The sequence below is a fragment of the Coturnix japonica genome, chromosome 12, assembly GCF_054131305.1.
Source record: "Coturnix japonica strain WE chromosome 12, WE-NBRP24, whole genome shotgun sequence".
NCBI lineage: Eukaryota > Metazoa > Chordata > Aves > Galliformes > Phasianidae > Coturnix > Coturnix japonica.
Window position 1 is genome coordinate 17320780 of NC_140674.1, and position 20403 is coordinate 17341182.

Below are 20403 nucleotides of genomic sequence, written 5' to 3' on the forward strand. Positions count from 1 at the left end.
AGTTCTTTAGAAGCACTGTGCAGAAAGATCTGCAAAATGTGGATGTAATCTAGTTCATCTGAAGTCCATAGAAATAAGGAGGGGCGTAGACCTGTAAAAGAAGTGTGTTTTTAATGAATGACATGAATGTTTTGCGTCTTGTGTATGCGTGTAGTTGAGCATGCTGAAGATATGCAGTCATAGTCTAAGCATATGGAAAGCATTTCAAATAATGTTTAAGGAGCCTTTAGATATTGTCTGAGACTTCCAGGAGTGTCTAGGCTCACTTTTCTTGATTATTTAAAGGGTGGATGTTCTGATTGCATAGTCTTAGTTCATAAGGTTTTTACTGGAGAAAACAAATTGAGTGATGGAATATGTCAGGTATGAAAGGGACCGTCTATAAACCACTATTCTAAGTACTTTTTAAAGTAATTTAATTAATTTAATGATCACTTTAGGTGATTGCTGTATAGAGTATGCTACAATCTGCTAAGTATTGCTCTGGTGCATGCTGTAGGTTCGCAATTTTGGCTTATTTTTTGTGGTTGTTAATTGTTTTGCTGTGGGAAGAAGTTTTGCACTAGGCTGCTATTCAGTTGAAGAGAAGAGAAAGGAATTTTGCAGGTATTTCAACAATCTGGGAGCACTGTAAATAGCACCCTGCCACATTAACCCTGCATTGACCTCAGGTGAAGGTGGTATAAAACAGAACATTTTCAAGAGGATTCTGTTTAGCAACGTGAAACTTAATTTGTGTCTGTGGAAACGTTAGAAACCGTGTAAAAACCAGAATTTTGCAATGTATTTATATTATGAATGCTACAACAAATCTTGGTGTGTTTGCAGGATGGGATAATTTGAAAGCAGAGACTCCTGTCAGTTCCTTTCTGCTTTGCTCCCACCCAGTGCTTGTATTTTAAACCTGTATTTTTGCATCTGTTGCTCTGTTTCTCACCAGCAGACAGCTCTGTGTGTGTTGTGTTGGTGACCGTGGTTGCACACAATGTAGCTCTCCTTGCAGGAGAGGAAGTGCAGCAGTGTTTGTGGTGCCCTCAGCATGCTCTCCTTCATGCTTTCAAAGCTGCTCCTATATAAAATACTTGAAAATGTGTGTGCATACATACATGGATACAATGACGTGTTTATGAATGCGTTTCTTGGCTAGATTTACTTTGGTTTGGTTTGGATTAGAAATAGTGTTTCTCTGTGCAGAAGCTGCCTATTACATATGCCCAGTATAATATATATACATAATTTGTAACAGTTCTAAGTATGCGTGAGCACGTGTTGTCTCCCCAATACATTCCAATTGTTACACTATGAAATAAACAAATGTGGCTTTTGTTTGTGGGTGTGACTTAGTGAATTGATAAGGAATCCAAGTGAAATAGAAATTCAAGGATTCATTCAGCTTCTGGTGAATGAGCATAAGCACTCACTGCAGTCACCGTTAGCCTTGCTCAGCTTGGGTTAAAGCCCACAACTCTTCCCTTTCTCCATAAATCCATTCCTTTATGTCAGAGAAGGCCCCTGGGCTCAGCGGTATCTACCCCTTGTCCACCAGTGCTGTGTGTTGGAATCACATCTGTCCTGACTTATGTACCAGCACATATTAAACCATCCATGAATAGCACATGGGTGCACTTTATTCATGGCAGGAGAGCATCTCGTGCCTACTGAGAGCAGAGTTGTGCCATAAGCTCAGTGCAGTGTTCATTTGTATGGCCTGCTGCACTTGGAGTTTCTCGAACGCATAATGTGGTGGCCATGATAATGTGTTTACAGAGTGTAAAATTTCAGCTTGAATTATGATTGCTAAAATAATTGATCATCAGCATTTGTGTGTTGTGTAAGAGTTGAAGAAAGCTGAATATTAAATAAACAGCTCGTCGGGTGAGCAGCGTTTCTCTTTCCTCACAACTCATCAATGAAACAAAAACTAAGAGCAGAGCGTGTAGTCTTATTGCCAATTACTGCCCAAGGAGGATAATGATGCAATCTTAATAACCTGCTAGAACTGTATGGTTAAAACAAATTTCCCATTACATTCCTCTCAGTGTTTGAGCTCAGTCTTTGTACCTACGGAGATGCTGTGCTAAAAATAAAGCTGGAAAGGTCTCTCATACATAGTTTCTGGTTATTAAATAACATGCTCGTTCTCCATCTGTACCCAGTGGGCTCTTCTGCTCTTTCTAAAGGCTTTGGAAATTGCTTTATGGAGTTAGTAGTTGCAAGGGATGAATGAACAAAATTCAATCCCCCTTCTTGGAACCTCTTACTGGTTTTGATCATCTTACTAACAAGTGCAAATCTATAGGACTTCTGTTTAGTTCTGAATTATTGCTTATAGTATATCTCAGATACACGGTATAGGAGTTTGGCATAAAGCAGGATCCTCCTCCTATGATAGTTTTAGGATCTGCAAATGAATTACTATGCAAGCTTTTAGATACAAAGGTCGGTCAGAGGAGGCTTTTTAGAAGTTGATAGTGCACCACTGAGTACATTTAACCAGCCCACAAGTGTGAGCACGTTGGAAGGTGACCAAAGTGCTCTGCAGCACACGTGGGTCTGGGGAACAAGTTGTTTTCTTAGCTTTCCCAAGTGGTTTCCCAGCCGTAGAAACAGCCCAGTAAGTGACTTGTGGTGTGGATGCACATCAGGGATTGGCAGGTTCATACTGCCTTGTTTGGAAGCATCTCAGGCACTGAACTGAAGGAAAGTGAATCTGACAGCAAGTTGATGGAGCCAGAGTGGCAATTAGATGCCAATCCCATCTTGCTGGATCCTTTTATTCACTTTGTGCTTAGGCACTCCAGCATTTGAGCTTGATTACTTCCCAGAAGGAATGACTTGGCAGAATGTTAATCCCTAATATCTCCAGACCAGGAGTAATCTGAAATGAGACTTTGGTGCAACGATCCAAAGATCTTTAAAGTTACCGTATGTAAAACCCTTCCAAAACTAGCAGAGGCCTCCTATCTGCTGATCAAAGAGTGCTTTGGCTTCCCTACTGGATTCTTAATGAAAAGTGACTTTTCACATAGTTCTTTAAAAATAGGGGGGGAAAAAAACAGATAAATCCTTAGAGATTGCATTCAATTAATGAATGTTTTCGCTTGAAGTGAGAGAAGCCCAAATGCCCTCTAGAAAACCATTGCTCAGGTTTGTGTTCTTTTTACAGCATGCAGTATTTGGGGTGCAGGCAGGAGGTGTACAGATGCTGATCGTTACCTGGGAAGGAACAATCCTCGGGATGTGGCTGTGTCCTTCTGAATCAGTTCCTACTGCATCCAGAAATAGAGATATACCTGTGTCTGCTGCTGCCTGCCTTTCCTACCTGCTTCGAATCTTGGCCTTTTGCGATCATTGGGCTGCTCTCTGAATGCTGGGGTTGATCACTGCTGTTGCTCTGTCTTTCAAGCCTTCATTTACACCTTTAAGTGCTTAATAACAGGAGGAATTTCTGTGAAGGGGCGGATCAAAGTGAAAACGGTTCACATCAGCATGTCCTTGTTTCAGAGAACTGATGGTATTTTTGTTTTGGATTTAGAGGAGTCTTTTCCAGGGGATGACTGTGCTGGAATCTGTTAAAACACTGATCTGCTGTTGGTGTTGAGCTTTTTTTGTAGTGCAATTGGTGACACTTTTCCACCTATTTATTTATTTATTTGCAGATTTACTGCTGTACTTTGGTTAGACCACGTAACTACATAACATAGCCTTTGCTTATGCCGATTCTGTCAGTTTTTGTGACTTAGAAACTTGCAAATTGACAAAGAGCACGTTTCTTATTTGCAGTGTCAAGCTGTAGTTAGATAAATGAGGTTATCTGGTGCATCCCATCTTTGGTTTAGTTGTTGCTGTGTGTTGGGAGTCAGGAAGAAGTGCTGTTTTCTGAGTAGTGGAACAAATTGATAGCGTTCAGAATTAGAGAGGTTTGGTTTTTGGAAGTGGCTGTGAGGATATGGCAGATGGCTTTATTTCTGGATGAAGGTAGCATAAAAATAATTGCAATGTGTTAAATGGGGCAGGCCTGGTAGTATTGGAGATGGCTTTGTAGTGTAAAGGTTCGCTTGTTCCTTAGGCAGTGAAAAGAATAAGATGCAAAAAACCAACTCCAAACCTCTGATAAGTGATTGCAGCTGTACAATTTCATGCAACTGAGTATACAGACACTGGACTGTGCTTTATCTCGTTTGGTAAATACACTCTTTTGTGGTGCAACAACGTTTAAACCTGGATTGCTACTACTCCTGAGCCAGTGTAGGATACATCATTATTCTGCCATCAAGTTTTGTCCATTTATTACATAACAACATAAGTTCTGTGTGGCTCTTAGTGCTAAATACCTCATACTGTTCTATTAAAAAAACAAAAGACAGGAAAAAAAGCAACACCCTTGACTAGGTGTGACTACAATAATATCTGCAGTGTGCTCTGCTTGCTCTGTTTGGAGATGAACCAGAGCCCAGTATTTGACATGTCTGACACGAGTGGAAATAGTTGTGCAAGGTGGAGTATTTTGACAAATGTGGTGATTTGATATTCCTGGCTCAAGAATTTATTGGTTGTTGCCTCGGTTAATGAACCTGTTTTAGCACTATCACAAAAGAAAGTAGCAAAATGCACAGCCCTCCATTATTGTCTATCAGTAATAAATATATCTAAAAACTGAAAATAAAGGTTGTTTTTGTTTGTTTGTTTAATTTTATATATGTTTTTAAGCTTGTAGATATTGCATTTTTGTTTTAAAACAGTGTGTTTGAAAGCTGACCCTTGTGGGCAAGTCTGTGGATGCCTTAGGAAATCAGTATCAGCAGCCAAAAGCACGCAGGGAACAAGCAATTTCAGTGATGGTAGCCATCCAGTGTGTCCTAAAAATAGTTCGGATAAGCTTTCTATCTTTCGCATGTTGGAAGATTAAGTAGATAAGTTTATTTTAATTGAGAGTAAAGGGTTGACGTTGTTCTTTTTTTTCTTCCAAGACCAGTACTGGAGGACTTCCAGTCTTTGCTGCTTGCTTTGATCAGCATAGCAGATCACGTTGATAATTGTGAGTTGACTTGGAGAAGGAGAAAGCCAAGAAAACAGGACCTTTTTCATGAAGACCAGACAGCAGTTGGAGAGGAATTCTGCAGGCAGTCACAGAGGCAGAATTCTGCAAATGAAGTTCCCAAATGGTAAAATCCTATCTTCAGCCTAATCTGGTCTGAACGGCAAACCCTGCCGGATGTGCAGCTCAGCCAGTTTCAAATTCCTGGTGTGAAACAATTGAGATAAGAATCAAAAAGTAAAGAAAGGGAAAAGTCTTAGATCAAACACTGTGCTAGATGTGTCCTGAGGCAGAATTACTCCTTTCCCAGTCTTTCCTACTCTTTCTTAAAATAACAGAAGTCCCATAGCACAGGCTATTTCCTATAGCGATTTTCCAGTTGCGTAGTTTTATTTTGAGGAAGTTTTCCCTGATTATTCAACACGTGTTTCCAGTTGCAGCATCTTCAGTAGGTCTATCTAAAGGCTGGATCTTTTCTTGCCCTTGACTTTTGCTCCTATGAAATTGCCACATCTGTTCTCCTGGCTGGGTAAGCTGGGTTACCTACCTGAGCTCACATCCATTAGTGGCTCCCTGAGTTATCAGCTAGAAACGATTACATGTTGTGTTGAGGGACATGGTTTAGTGGGAGCTGTTGGTAATAGGTGAACGGTTGGACTGGATGATCTTTTAGGTCTTTTCATCCTTGGTGATTCTATGATTTTAGGCTTTCATCAAGCTGAACAATCTGCTCAGTGTGCAGAGTAGGAAACAGTTCCATTTTGGTACTGATTTTGGAACTGATAAATAACACACTGGACAAAACCTTTTTTTTTCTCCCCTGGAAATGGTGTCAGTTCTTCAAAAAAAAGCTTAAAGCTTAAATTCAAGTAATTCCCAATGGCACTGACACATCCTCTACCGCTGTCTGTTAGGACAGACGTTACAGGGAAAACAAATGCTATTAACCCTCTGTACGGGAAGCTTTACTGAAGAGCAGAATTGAAAATAAGAGTGGAAAGGTGAGACGCTGAGAAGAGTATTAGTCAGATTACGGTGGAGATAAGATTTAGAAGTTGATCGCTTCCTCAATAAAAACTGTCAAGAAACAGAATTCTTGTAGGTGTGAGCTGACGATGGGCGCACGTTGGCTGATACTCCTTCAAGGATAGTCTTGAAATGTAATAGTATTTTTTAAATAACATCTTAGAATGATCCACTCCTCGTTTCTAATTCCTGGATCAACACCTTTCTAGATGAGCACTTCCAGTGTGCTAAGGGCTGTGTTTTGGTGGTGTACGAGCGGCTGTTCTTCCTCCTTACTGCCCTGACAAAGCGGTAACACAGGAAGGATGGGAAGTGAAGGAGAGTTGGAAATGCAGTGGGAGACTTCAGTTAACGGCACTCCAAGTGTAAGGTTGGATTAAAATGTACCACAGGGACCAGGTGTCCCTTTCATGCAGCTCCTTGGTATGGAAAAGTCGTGGCATGAGTTTGCAGCTGTAGTTCAGTCTGCAAAGCCTTGGAAACCATGGAGAGGATGAATAGGGATCTGAGGTTCCTGTTCTCTTGCAGTGATGTCGGAGTACTCTGGCAAGAGGCAGATGTGTAAATGAGCAAAGGAACAGCCTGCGTCTTTCATTGCACAGCAGGGAGCAGATTTGTAAAGTTGCTTATGAGGAAAGGTATGTGCTCGGTGTTTGTGGGAATGAACAAGTTAATGGAAGGTAATTCTGTTGACATTACTAAATACTAAATTACTACAACTAAGCAAATTGTGCTTAGAGAATTCATCTGAGTTGAAAATAGCTGGAAGCTAGGAGATAATTTAGGGGACTGGATCCTGTGCTCGTGCTGTCTTGACTCTTCCTTTAGGCATCTGCTTTTACATCCCTTCTGGAGGGAGGTGAGGGCTGGGGATTCCTTGGGTGGCAGTCCTGAACTTCTCGCCTGGGGATTTCTATTGGATGAAATCTTTTGCCTTGTGCAATGGAAGGTACAAGGTGCTGGGCAGCTCGCCCATGCTCGTCACATCCTTGCAGTGTCACTGGTGTTTCAAATACACTTGTTTTCCTTGATTGTGCTTAGATCCTGTTGTTCAAAAAGCTCGGTGAAGCTGTGGTATGATTAGATTAGTTTAATGCTGCTGTTGATTAGTGGCTTCAATCATTTTATTTAATAAATGCTATTCTCCTTGACCACACCGGTAATGTAGATATTTGCTATGTTTTTCTGTAGGCTGCTTATTCTATGGAACAAGTTTCAGTGTCTTTTACCGCATATATAATAAGTATAATACTAATGCAAATATTTCCCATGTTCCATCAGCATGGCGGACACACGTAGGAGTCTAAAACAGGCAGTATGTTTTTAATGCTGGTTTTGTCTCTTTCTGTTTCTGCTGTGATCCTGGTTACTGATACTGAGAGATGCGCAGCTGCAGCCCAAATGCTGGTTACCATCTGTAGGATTGGAAATTACCACAATGTTACGTCCTCTAGTTACTTTGAGGGAATTCCTTATTTGAACGTATCAGCAGCGCTTCCAAACGTGATCTCTATTTATGACACACATCCCACCTCCCAAAGCATGGCACGCTTGACACAGCATTCTGATGAATTCATTGAATTAGTTTCTTTTAGACAAAATGAGATGAAGAAGCATTCAGAGTGGTACCCCTGCCCTCCTGTAACAATTTCTGGTGCTTTCTACATAGGCTGTTTCTTCTGCAGCACCACGTTTAGTCCCAAAGCAGAGGAACATCTTGTCCTCCATATCTAAAAACAGGCAGGGCAGGCACCAGGAGCAGAAATCTCAGCGAGGAAGGATTTTACCCAAGGCTGTGGTTCGAGCTTTGTTCCATACCATGATTCAGGCCTGTTTAGAAGCCCTGGTAACCTTGTAGCTATCGGTTCATAGGAACAGGTTTCCCTGCTGGCAGAGGGAGGGATCTGTGCCATTTGGTTGTGATGCTGTGCTGGAATGCACTGGTGGTTGTTGCTTCTGAGGCTGTTTGGGAAGCAGCACAAATAAAATGTACCTGGGGTGTACACAGATGCATGGTGCTCATGTATGTGTCAGTGTAGGGTGGGATTTATGACACATCAGGCTCAGCATTTGGAGCAAGAGCTACTGGAGCAACAACCATTCATGCTCTTCCCAACCTCGGCTGGGTTATACTTTGTTCTCTAGGATTTTTAACTTCCAGTTTGTGAATTGGGTTACTTACTAATGAATTTCATTTAAATGACTTGCAAGTGAAATTGTGCTGCAGCAGGGCTCTTCCCCCGCCTTCCCTGGTGGTACAAACTAATTGGTATTGACAAGATTACTCTGGTGCTTTATGTGTTTTTAATGGGGCTGGCCAGTACGGTTTCCTCTCCAGCAATTGAGCCTCCTTTCCTTTAGTATGTTATAAGCTGTCTTCAGTGATTACCTCAGTTTTTGGCTTTTAAAGAAATTTCTGTTAAACGTGGAGGCAGCTGCTACTGTGCTGCGATATTCTCTTGCTTTAGTCCTGCTTTTCTGTGCTTATCATAGCACAGTGAGCGCTGCATTATGCACTTTGAATGGTGTTTGTATATCCAGATTCTGTTTTCCCCTTATTAGCCCTGAGCTGTCTAGGTGTGATGCTGGGCTGGCTCATGCTTGGCAGCACCAACCCAGCTGCAATCAGCCAAATGCAGGAGATGACCATTTTTAATGCTGTCTTGTGTTCGGTCCTCATTTATTTTTTACCTTTTTCCCTCACTTGCCCATATTTGTTTCTTCTTGAGCTGTAATTCTCGACTCAAGTTGGTTGAGTCTTTGTGAACTGCGATGAATCCGATTTCAGTTTCTCTATTAGATCCAAAAGCTGATGTTATTGCAGAAGTACTGAGCTGGTTTCTTTAAAAACCCCATAGACTGCAGTGAAAGTGTGATTACAAGAAGTAACTTTTGATTTTCTCTGTTTACATTCCAAGCGTGGCAGTGGCAGAATCACGCTGGTTTTGTATATGCCTATTAACCAAGTGAAAGGAAGGATTCAATGCAGTGATTAGTTTTCAATTTAGGCTTTTAAAGCTATTGTCTGATGCTTTTTGCAGCCTAGTTACTGAGGGGAATATCCAGGATTTAGTTATTTTTAATTCTGTTTTGATTGGGACACTCTGTAGATACTGAAGCCAGATGAAGGTGGGTCACTCGAGGAGAACTGAGGAGAAAAGATCTGTGTCCTTGGAAGGCCTTTGTAATTCACAGAGCACAGCGTTTAATGAGCAAATTTGTTATTAAAGCTCAAAGAGCACAAAAGTCTCCGAAAGCAGCATAAACACTGCTGTCCTAAGAGGATTAGAAGAAAAATCCGAGCATGCAAGTGGAAACGGGGAGTGGGAGCGGCTCAGCTCGTGCAGAAGATGAATGATTCCAGCCCCAGTGCTGCTTTGTCTTCGTATCACACCATTATGACTTGGTGTTGACAACAGGCCTGCATGCTGATAGCAGGAATGGCCATTTTGGTTTAGTTTTCAGGGCTTACAGGTGTGGGGCGAATGTTGGCCTTGCTGGCCAGAACTCACTGCCAGCCCCAGGGTCTGACAGGATGCACTTCTTGGTTGTATTTCTTAGTTTGAGAGGAGTAGTCCGGTCAAACTGAAGGTGTTTAAAAGAAAACACCAACAAGACCCACAAAACCCTGCTCTCTCCGAGATGAAGGATCTAAATGCAGCAGCTGATACTCTCTGCACAGGTGTGTCTTATCAGCCTCAAGGGCATTTAGTGGGTTATTTTTAAGCACCTGGTAGCGTGGCTGTTACTACACCTGGTCACCTGGTTAAATCACTGTAATAGGTCAGCCTATAAAGAGAGCGAGTCTAAAATCAATACATTACAGCTGTCACCTGCTTTATTTCAAGGTACGTGCCAAATAACAAACTCCAATAGGATAAATTGGGAAGGAAAAACCTGCTGACAAGGCAGTCAGTGCTCAGTGCTGGGCTCTGAAGAAGGACGTCCCAGTGTTTTCTGAAAGTCTGTGTCATTTCAAGTGCTCTTCTTTAAAACCAGAGCCGCAGCAGACACAAGGGGAATGAAGCAGAGTCAGGGAGCTCTTGATGTACTTGCATTTCTGCTTCCAGCTTTTTCCCATGTCCTTGCTCAGTTCAGCTGTAAGGCACAGGTGAGGAGGCCAAGTGCCCAGCATGGCCATGAGGTGTATGGGCAGTTTGGGTGGTGGGCACTGAAGAAGGCCCCACAGCCCTTGCTGCAGGGAAGAATAGTCATTGTGACCAGCCCCGTGTGGGACAATGTGCCCCTTGGCAAGGGGCAGCTCTCCCCATGTACATAGCTTCTGCCCTGCTAGCACAGCCGAGCAAAGGAAAACGAGAATGTGTGCAGATTCTTTCAATTCCCAGCATACTCACATTCTTCAGCATCCTCTGCAGCAGCTCCTTGTACTGTTAGGTTCTGCCCACCCCAACAGTGGGTTCACACATGGGTTTGTAATCAGCCGTTTCCTACTGATTGAGTTTGGGAATGGCACTTGAGAACTGCATTAGTCATGAGCCCTGCAGGTTCTTTACTTGCTGTTAAGGTTTTTGAATAGCTTAGAGATGTTTTATTTGATCTAAAACCAGACGGATAATGCTTTATTAGTCACCCATGTCCTTCTGTCCCTCTTTCTGCTCTTTGAGTGGGCGATTAAATTATTTCCTAACAAGAAAGGTAGTGTGCTAGTACTTGCATGGTGAGCAGCCAACATAAATGTTGGTGTGAGTAAGAACAGTTTACTGGTGCTACGTGGAAATGGTTACAGCTGTACATGGAGTCCACGCACTGACTTGGACGTGTTTGCCTGTACTTGTGTAGGATGCATGAAATAATTACCAGGAGTATTGAAAGAAAACAACGATAATGTTATGAGAGCATGGAATGTTTTGGATTAGATTCTTCTGTTTTGGAAGACGGGAAAGATTTCTTGCAAGATTTCCGTTCTGTGTGTGTTTCCAGCTTTGGGCAGCCAGCAGTGTGAGCTGCAGAGCTCTGGGCCATTTGGTGCCTGGGCACACCTGTGGCCATAAACCTAGCCATAAACTCTGCAGGCTCAGGCTGAGCATGAGCTTGGTGCTAGGAGCAGTGAGGTAGGCTGTGCTGATGTTGTATTGTGTTAACACCGCTGTTTTCAGAATAATAAATACTAATTTTTCCTATTTTTGTCTCCTTGTTTCCTTCAGCATCACCCCTTTGTGGCAAGAGACACCTGAAAGGAAAACTTCTGCATATCAATGCACTGCCAATGGTAAGTACCTTTTTAACTGAGTTAGTGGTGTGGTTTCATCCTGCAGATACACCGTAGGCCCTTTCCTGCTCCAGACAGTATTTTTAGAGTGATGGTGTTTTTTTTCCAGTACACGAATGGATTATTTTTTTTTTCTCCTAAGAAACATCTAGAGCGTTATTCTGCTTGACAGGATCTTGAAGTTGTTTCTCCTTTACCCTGTGGAAAGTAGGGCAGCGTGTTAGTCTTGAAGCATAGAGTGTGACTTGACAATGCCATAGCTCATCCTGCTGGTAGCTGGTTTTGCTTCCTCTTTTGGCTAAAAGCCTGTTCTGGGCAAGTTGTAGGTGAGCCGAGTGCTCTGTTGACCCCTTTGTGCAGGGCTCTCTTGCTTCTTATTTCAATGCTAACAGCTTCTCCTATTACAAACGTACACAGTGCCAGGTGTATTTTGCTTCAATGCATTTGATAGAGGAAGATCAGTGAAGTTAAAAGTCCTTCTAGAAATAGTCTTGGTTGGGTGCGATCTTACTCCCCTCTCTGGAATATTACTGAATGGTTTGGATGACTGGAAGGTGATGTTGCCAGCTGTCATAATGGTATATTTCTGCTGTGCAAGTGGAAGGCAGAGGTGAGCTCCAAAGAAGTCTGGAACTTAATCTGTGACTTTGATTAGATTCATAGTCTCCTTTCAGCAGTTCTGTGTCTTGTGTTATCACATTGAGCTGTGTTATGGAAGCGTCAAATGCAGCACTGGACTTGAAAACTTAAATGCAGGAAGTGTCAGCCTGCATCTCAGGCATCTCTAGATCACTGTGTTCGGTGCTAAAAAGATGGTGTTTCTAATCAGGAGCTGTGAAACTCAATTTGGGATCTGAGAGCTGAGTTGATTTGCGTGGGTCTAAAGAATATGTAGATCAGTTGTAGTCTCACTAACACCTTTACAACTTTGCTTTGTCCTGTGAAAAAAGTGACACTTTGAGAGAGTTTGGGTGTAAGTGGTTACTGGGAAATGCAGTTGATGAGCCTGTTGACTCTCAGACGTCACAGGGTGAATGGTAATGCAGCATGTGTTTGCCATCGAGCAAAGACAACTCAGAAATCAGATGATCTGCACAAGAGTTTATGCCCATTTAATACCCTGATGTTTAAGCTCAAACTTTGCACGTGTAAACTGCACTTTATCTTTTCTTGGGATGAATTTCAGCTTTAGGGAACAGAGCTGTGGAGTGAGAAGGTGCCAGATGTACCTGGTCACGTAGCCTGGCATTTTAATTGACTGAAAGTGAAACCAGTGGTGCCCTCGGCCTCTTGTGTTACTGCTGAGTTCTCACTGTTGTTGTTGACCTTTTCCCAACAGAAGGCTTCTCCGATTTCTTTTTATTTTCTATTAGGTGAGCGTGGTTTTAGTTATGACTTGAAATTCAGGTCTGTGTTACTGCTTCTCTTAAAAACGTGACTCATTCCGTATTAACCTAGTCCTTATAGTTCATAAAATTTTAAAGGACTGAGAGACTGTATGTGAAATGTTGCTGCATTTTACCCTAATTTTCCCTCTACAAATTATGTTAGAAATTCAGAATTGTGCTCTCTCAAGGGCATGCTCGTTGTTACAGGCATCGTAAAACATACTCAACTGTAATGTGTAGCAAAGTGAAATAGTTTCCACTTTGGTGTTGGTTTTTTTTTCCTGTTTTAAAGGCTGCTTTTACTATAAAGTGGCATATTTCGTTATTCCAGAGATTTCTAAACAATTACTCATCTCTTGATCAACTTCAAAACAGGTTGAATGTAGATGTAAGAGCTGAGCTGGGCATGTTCATCACCATCCCAGGAGTAACCGTAACTTACTCCAGATCATAGTAAAATATAACTTTCATGGGTTTTTATTTTGTTATTATTCTCTTTGATGTGTGTAGACAAAGAGTGGGACAGGGGCTGACCTGCAGAAAGCAGTTTATGCTCTTCTCACAGCAGTGGTTTCATTTGACTACCCCTGTTCAATATGTGTTTTTCAATCAGAAATACGTCTTGGATTCCCATGAGAAATGATATGAGCACTTTGGTCAGTCTGCTAAATCGTGACTGTTAGTTCCATTTCTTGCTGGTCAAAAAAACCCAAACCAGCACTGAAATGCAGAAGTTGTACATCCTCTTCTGTTTTCTCTTTGTTTCATTTTAAAGGTGAATGAAGGTGATGTTAATTTTTTTTGCATCAAATATGTTGTGTTAAGACATAAATAAAGTACAGTATTAGTTAATCCTTAAAAGCAGACTGGAATTGTTGGCAATTTTTGTGAAATCACCTATTTGTGTTGTGTTCAAGCCTTTTAAAATGGAGCATGGCTGTGGTTAGTTGATGTGGGTTGGCCTCTCGAAGGAAAGATATGAAAACTTCACAAAAAAAGGCTTTGTAAGGAAGGCAGATTGGTGCCTAATGCAGCCTTTTGTAGGATTTCAAAGGTTAATTTAGAGACTGCTAATGTGCGCCTCAGGTCGCAAGGGTTAAGGAATGTGTTGGAAATAAAAATGAAAGTCCTGGTCCTTGGGCCTAAAGGCAGGATGGCATCAGATTTTCCATAAAGGCTTTAGCAAATTATTATTATTATTTCTTTTTGCTGTGTGGTAGAAAAGCTAGCTTACCTAAGAGGTATTTTCCATCCTACTGTACAGTGAGTTCTGGAGGCAGGGCAGTTTGCCTTGCTTTCTTTTTCTTTTTTCCTTTTGCATATACGTGGGTATGTGTACATATAAATACATAGAGCTATATGTAACTATTTTTGTTTATGTTCATATGTATGTATTTATATATATATATATATGTATGTCTATTTAATTTGAATAGGATGGCTCAGTTGGAAGGGGATCGTCAAAGCTCATCTAGTCCAGCAGCCTAAAGGTCTGCATAGAAACTAGAAAGTTACTGAGAACTGGCAAGCAGTGGGTTTTTACTATTGTACGGCAGCTTGCTGTGATGGGTTTAATTCCATAGAAATTAGAGGGGCTATGAAGGCCTCTAACAGGAATGCCAGTCTGGAGGCCTGATCAGAGGCATCTTGAAAACTGCTGTGTGTGGATTGCTTGACTGCAAGGGTGGTTTAACCAAGGCAAAGATCACTGGGTCAGCCGCAGGTCTCCCTGTGGAAGAAAACAGCGGACATTATTATCTATTACGTGCTGTCCTGGATGGTCTCAGGGATATGCAGTGAGCTTTGTTGTTGCAGCAAGACATGGCTCTGTGGGCTCTTGAGAGGAGCACAAACTTTGGATGTGCTAAAAGTGGTGGGTGTTGTAAATAATTTTTTCAGTTGTTTGCTTTCAGGTGAAGGATTTACTGTTAGTAGCCTTGGGCCGCTATGGCAGGTTTGGATCGAGTCGTAGGAGTGGTAATGGCGTGAGTACTGTTCTGATTGGAGCTGCGTGTTGTGTCAAAATCACAAACAAACGGTGCAGCTGAAGTTTGGTTTCTCTTACGTTAAAAACAGGGGCCTTTGCTTTCAGGAGGATTTGAAACTTGGAAGTACTGAAGGTATTGGTAACAAGATGTGAATAGTTGCTTTAAAATAAATAGCTCTACAAGACTAAGGCTCTTATCCTTCAAATGCATGTGTATATGCGTGCATGTAACTTCAGGTGTAGGAATGGTTCTTTTCAGATGTAAGTGAGAAATACTTATGTGCGTAAAACTAACCAAGCTTGAAAGTGTTTTCGGTGGTAGAGCCTACAAATGCTCCTGAAATTTACTGCTGAAGGTTTTGGCTCTGCAGCTGATGGAGTGCACTTTTAAAGGGAAATAATCTGTGTATGTGTTTGTAGCAGTTTTTGAACTACTCTAAACTGAGTGATGACATGAAATTTTGGACTGCTCTGCTCCTTCTAAAATCAATGGGCGCTGTTATCAACAAAGAAAGGTGGAGCGCGGTGGTTTTCTTGTCTGATAATTGATTACAGCTGAAAAAAGATATTTCAGAGTGTTCATCCATAAATTCTCTTTATTGGATCAGCATGAATAAGCTGACATAGTGGTATATGTGTTGAAGAGGAAGTGTTGGTAATATGATATAGAGGAAATATTGACTGCAGTCCGAGAGTGTGCATGCTGTGATAAGAATTAAAAGTTTATATACTGCTGCATTCTGAAGTATTTGTGGAGGGGTTTTTAATTTCATATATATTCATATATATATTTACGAAGAACAAATAAAAGCCACTAGCAATATCTCTCTCTGTTTCAGAGGGAAAGCACCGCTTGCCTTTATTCTCCCAGTTAAAGTTTACTTACTGAATGATTCAGCTGAAGAAACACCGTCCTTAAAAATTACAAGTGGTGGTGGCTCTTCCTTTGTTGGAGAACTTTCTCTGCTGGTCCTGTAGGCATTTTACAGTTCAGAAATAAGCTTTGACTAAGAATTCTCGGCAGAATCATAAATATGTAATTATGTAAGCAGGCAGGATATGTAGCCCCTGGCAGGTGCCCAGTGCAGTGAATCACAAGAGCAGAGGGAACCGGGCCAGCATCAGGCCAGAGGACCGTCCTCTGTAATCGGATGAGGGCTGCTGCAGTTTCTTTCCTATTGCCATTCCTGGTTGTTAAATCGTAGATGTACCCAAACTGCCTGCACTGCTGTCGGTTGTCTCCTGTTAATGTTTTTGATTATTCTTCCTTGTTGTCCTCTCGCTCTGCCTCCCCTGCATTGGGTTATTGTTTGTTGGTACTGCTTTCCACTGCTTTTGGTTCCTGGTTTAATAGCAGTAGTAGTGTAGGTAGCATCGGATTATATCTGACTTGATCGGCGTGCCATCTGTTTGAGAGGGGAGGAAGATCTTGTGTTTCTGCTGTGGGTTTGCTGCCATATGCCAGCGGTGAAGTTGTGCAGCCTAAAGTGACCCTTTTTCCACTTTGTGAATGACTGTAGGAAAGAACTGGAAATGTAGTGTTAAACATTCCTGACGGCGATTGCGTTTGTTGCACATCTGAAAAGCAGGATGGCTGTGAGCTGCGTGTGTAGTGGGATGAGCAGAGCAAACATAAGGATGGGCACTGCTGTATGAACATGAGAGTGTTGCCTTCTGGACAGGAGAAGCACTTGTGGCACAAGTGTTTTAGTGCGTCACATGTGCAGTCAGGTTCCTATCCCGGTTTCGTTGTTGTCATCAGAAGGTTGATATTGGTTCGACTCAACAAAAGTAAAAGCTCCCATTAGTTTCAGTGGTGTAGATGCTGGGAGATAATGCGTGCTGCTGCAGAACAACAGGAAATCTGTAGGCTGGGGGGAATGGCATTGGGTATATGTGCTTCTGTTTGCTCAGGGTGAGACCTGCAGTCTGCCAAAGACCAAGTGCCCTATGGTCTGCATGACTATCAAAGTGGATGCCAGACCAAGAAGTCCACGCTTATACATGAAGACTCCATAGAGCTCCATAAAAACAGAATGAAAGATCTTAGCAACTGGAGGCTCCTTGTATTCTTATCGTGATTTTAATGAACATATCCGGACAAGGGGTCTGAATCCTAACACCCCCCCACCCCGGTTAGTATTGATGTAGGATCCTCATCCGTGGATCATGCATAAATGGATGTCAAACGTGAGCTGTTCTTTGGATTACTTGTCCATGGGATTTTCCCCAGGCAAATGGAATTTCATTATGATCAGAGTAGCCTTTGCGCTGCTTTTTTTGAGGTGGTTTTCTTGTGAAACCATCTGTGCTGGTGAAGGAGAACCCAGTAATGCAGAGGGAATGTAAGGTGGGCTGTAAAGAACCAATTTTAAGTGCGTGCTTATTAATGAATATCTGGGAAAAAAAGTCAGCAAAGGTTAAAATGAATAGAGGGCGGCAGATTCTTTCTTCATGAATAAAAGAAACAAATTTAAAACTATCAGGTACATAGCACACAAATTAAGGGGAAAAGATACACGGTCAAAGGTTAAAGAGGGAATGAAAACACAAGTTTTATGGTCACAAGATCAAATGAGGCATTAGTTAATTTTCCTTTTTTGGTGCAGTTCATCGAGAGTTCAAGTAATTCAGCAGAGTGATTGAACTGGAACAGAAAAGAGTGCCAGAAAACTGATTACTAATAACATAAACAGCAAAATAATCAAATGAACTTAAGACTTGATGTCAGCATTTCACATTAAAATAGTTATGAAAAGGCTGGAATTCCATTTTTGTTGCACAAAGTCTGATTTGCATAGAAAACAACTGTCTAACAGCAACAGTTGATGAATAATTCTACTGATGAGCCATCAGCTTGGATTTAAGCAAGAAGAGGCTGAGGCGCAGAAGATGCCTTGTGGAGATTGACCATCTGGAATGTGGGAAGTAACCTGAGGAGTAGGTAAGGGTGTGAGAACCTAAGGAAACACAATGAAGAGATCAATGTGAATTATACATTGCAAATGGAAGCGGTGCTAGGGATGCTTGCTGTAAATAGAAAATAGCGATAAGTTGCTGTTTGCTACCGTCAGTACCCTGAGGCCATCAACTGCTCTGTAGGTGAGATCACTGCTGCCTTTGCTCTTATAGATTTGGTGCTTTTTACAATAAGCAAATAACTCATTTACTTATGAATATACGAGTGCAAATACTGCAAAGAATAGATTGCTGGCATACCTTTTTCTTTGCTTCATTTCCCAGTTTCTCTTATAATTAACTTCTAAAAAAAAAAGAAATCGCTTTGCGCTCAATTGTTCAGCCTCAGTCATTGCCAAGGTATTGTCTGTGCTGTTGCAGCTTACCAGGTAGCTGGTTGAAATTCCGCCCCCCAGGCAGGCTCTGGGGGTTCACGTGTCCTTAGCACAGCCTGAATGGGCTGCATAGAAGTGAAGTTGCCGTCACTGACCCATCCGGTTTTGCTTCACTGCCCTGTTTACCTGGGCTGCCTGCCCTTCCTCACCATACCGACCTCCCCTTAGCTGAAAGGAGCTATTGCTCCCTGTGATATTTTTTTAAATCATTTTTGTTCCACAATCTTCTCTGTGGTGACCCCGGGTATTTCAATTGAGTTTCCTTCTTCTCCTAACCTGATCTAACCAAGCTGCTGACTCTGCCTTGCATTTGTCGGACTTTATCTGTAGTTGGACCGTATACTGGAAGAACAATGGATATTTTATCACAGAATCGTAGGATGGTCAAGGATTTGGGATAATGCAACTGCAGCCTCCTGGGATGCCTTAGTATGTCTTGACATTCTGGCTTCTGGAGCCATTGGCTTTGCTTCAAGAGGGAGCTGGGCAAGGTTTGCTGCCTTTGTCGGGATATGTGTATAGATGTATGTCTGTATAGGTCAACATAAGTAGGGTTGTGCACATAGGTATATAAATATAATATATGCATGTAATCACAGTAGATTGAACTTAAGCATGTTAGTTTCACAGACACATACAGTGGGATCCATGTTATCTTTCCTTTCTGAAGTTGTTGTAGTTGGGTTTTAGAGAAGAAAAAAAATAACAGAGCTAATCTGCCTATCCTGTTACAACACTTGCTCCAGCAGTACATAGGACATGGTAAGAGACTGATGAGATGTAGAAGAGTTGTTAGGGTAAGGAGGTCGCCTGCAAAAGAGGAGGTCACATTATTATGTGATCAGAGGAGGGCTGTGGAGCCTAAAGGAAGTGAGTTGTGTTAAGAACTGGGCTGACTTTAATGCATTTGCTAATTAACTTCAAAAGTAGGATGTGCAATAAAATTTGCTGATGACGTTAGGCTGGGGTGTGCTGTCAAAGCTGATGAGGAACAGAGGACCGAGCAGGAGGAGCCAGATGGCCTTTAGGACTTGAGTGGAAAAAGTGGGCTGAAATTTCATAGCACAGAATGGCATGATTGTGCACTTCTGGATAGATGTGAATAGTGCTGTGACCTGGCTGCTGGTCTCTTGAGTATGACAGAAGAACAGAAAGTCTGTCAATCAGTTGAGTAATTAGCCTGTAAAATCAAGGATAACTCTTCACTAGTACCCTGTTGTTCTGAAAAACATGGATTTAAGGTCTGTAAGGTGTGGGCCGACCCACAGTAGAAATCAGGATGTGTTATTGCTACTCATGTGCTAGGCAGCACTGCTGGCACCCTGTGTGTGACACTGAATGGATGAGGCAGGCCGTGTTCAAGGACAACTCTAATATAGAGCAGATGCAGAAGGAGATGACCAAAATGGTGCGGGATGAGCAGAGGCTTCCCTGCAGTAGGACACTGAGAGCTTGGTTAGTTTGTTTATCTCAATAAAACAGAGGCTGAGAGGGCTTACAGTTGCTTTCTCTAAATATATGAGGGCTTGCCAAAGCTTGAGTGAGTACAAGTATTTTTTTGTTGCATTGAAGGCAGCACCAGGAAAAAATGCATATATCTTGGCAAGGAGCGTATTCAGGCTGGAAATTGAAAAACAGACCTCATCCATTAGGGGAGTAAGATTTTGGGATAATCCACCAGTAATGAAATGGGAGGCAAAGAGGCCTCCCTGGCGTTGAGGTGGGCGCTTGTTATTGCAGGCTGGGCTCAAGGGGCAGCCCAGCCGTATTCCCAGCAAGCACCATTTATTTCAGGAGCAGCAGGATTTCTGTGAGAGCTTCATTTTTGTACCGTGCATCAGCTGTCTGTCAGCGATGAGGAAATTTAACACACAGGGAGGTAAATGATGTCCTCCTGTTCGGGTATGAGGCAAAACCTGCTGCCGGGAGAAGGCTATTTAATGAATGCTGGCACCGTAGGTCAGCAAATGCAGAGACGTGTAGCAGATCTTGGACTCTTTGCCTTTTTGATGTGGAATTCACATTAATCAGTTATGCGAATATCTTTAAAATTACACTTTACAAAGAAGCATTCCCTCACCATTCTGAAGCTTTACACAGCGCACCAGTGGAAAAAAAATACTTGTCTGGGGCTCTTAAGCTTCCATCGTTATCCCAAGATTAATCTGGGACTTTTTGCATAATGCATGGGAGGAGAAATGTCAGCGAAGGCAAAGCTCGAAGAGAGCATTTCTGGAAGTGCCAAGTTACAGCTGTGGGTGACATCTACTTAAAAAGATCTCAAGTATGCGAAAGTCATGAGTTAGGAACCCCAGTGTTTTGCTTTTGAAGAAAAACGCACTGCAGCTGAAGCCAAATGAATTGTTCCACATACTTTTGTG

General features: G+C 42.1%; 1 protein-coding gene across 19 annotated transcripts in view; it reads left to right on the top strand.

The window, feature by feature from the left end:
• The window catches only part of TBL1XR1 (TBL1X/Y related 1), a 375211-nt gene that overhangs the window by 315914 nt on the left and 38894 nt on the right, over positions 1-20403 (top strand). For 16 of the 19 annotated variants that reach the window (XM_015871583.2, XM_085513249.1, XM_085513250.1 and 13 more), the window contains one exon: positions 11230-11294. Coding sequence is in view for 1 of the 19 variants with exons in the window: in XM_085513243.1 (XP_085369369.1) it covers positions 11111-11136; positions 11230-11294 (91 nt within the window). In the remaining 18 variants the exon portion in view is untranslated. Of the gene's footprint in view, positions 1-4970; positions 5166-11095; positions 11137-11229; positions 11295-20403 lie in introns of those variants that run through there. The other 3 variants (XM_085513247.1, XM_085513251.1, XM_085513243.1) reach the window with 2 other exon arrangements.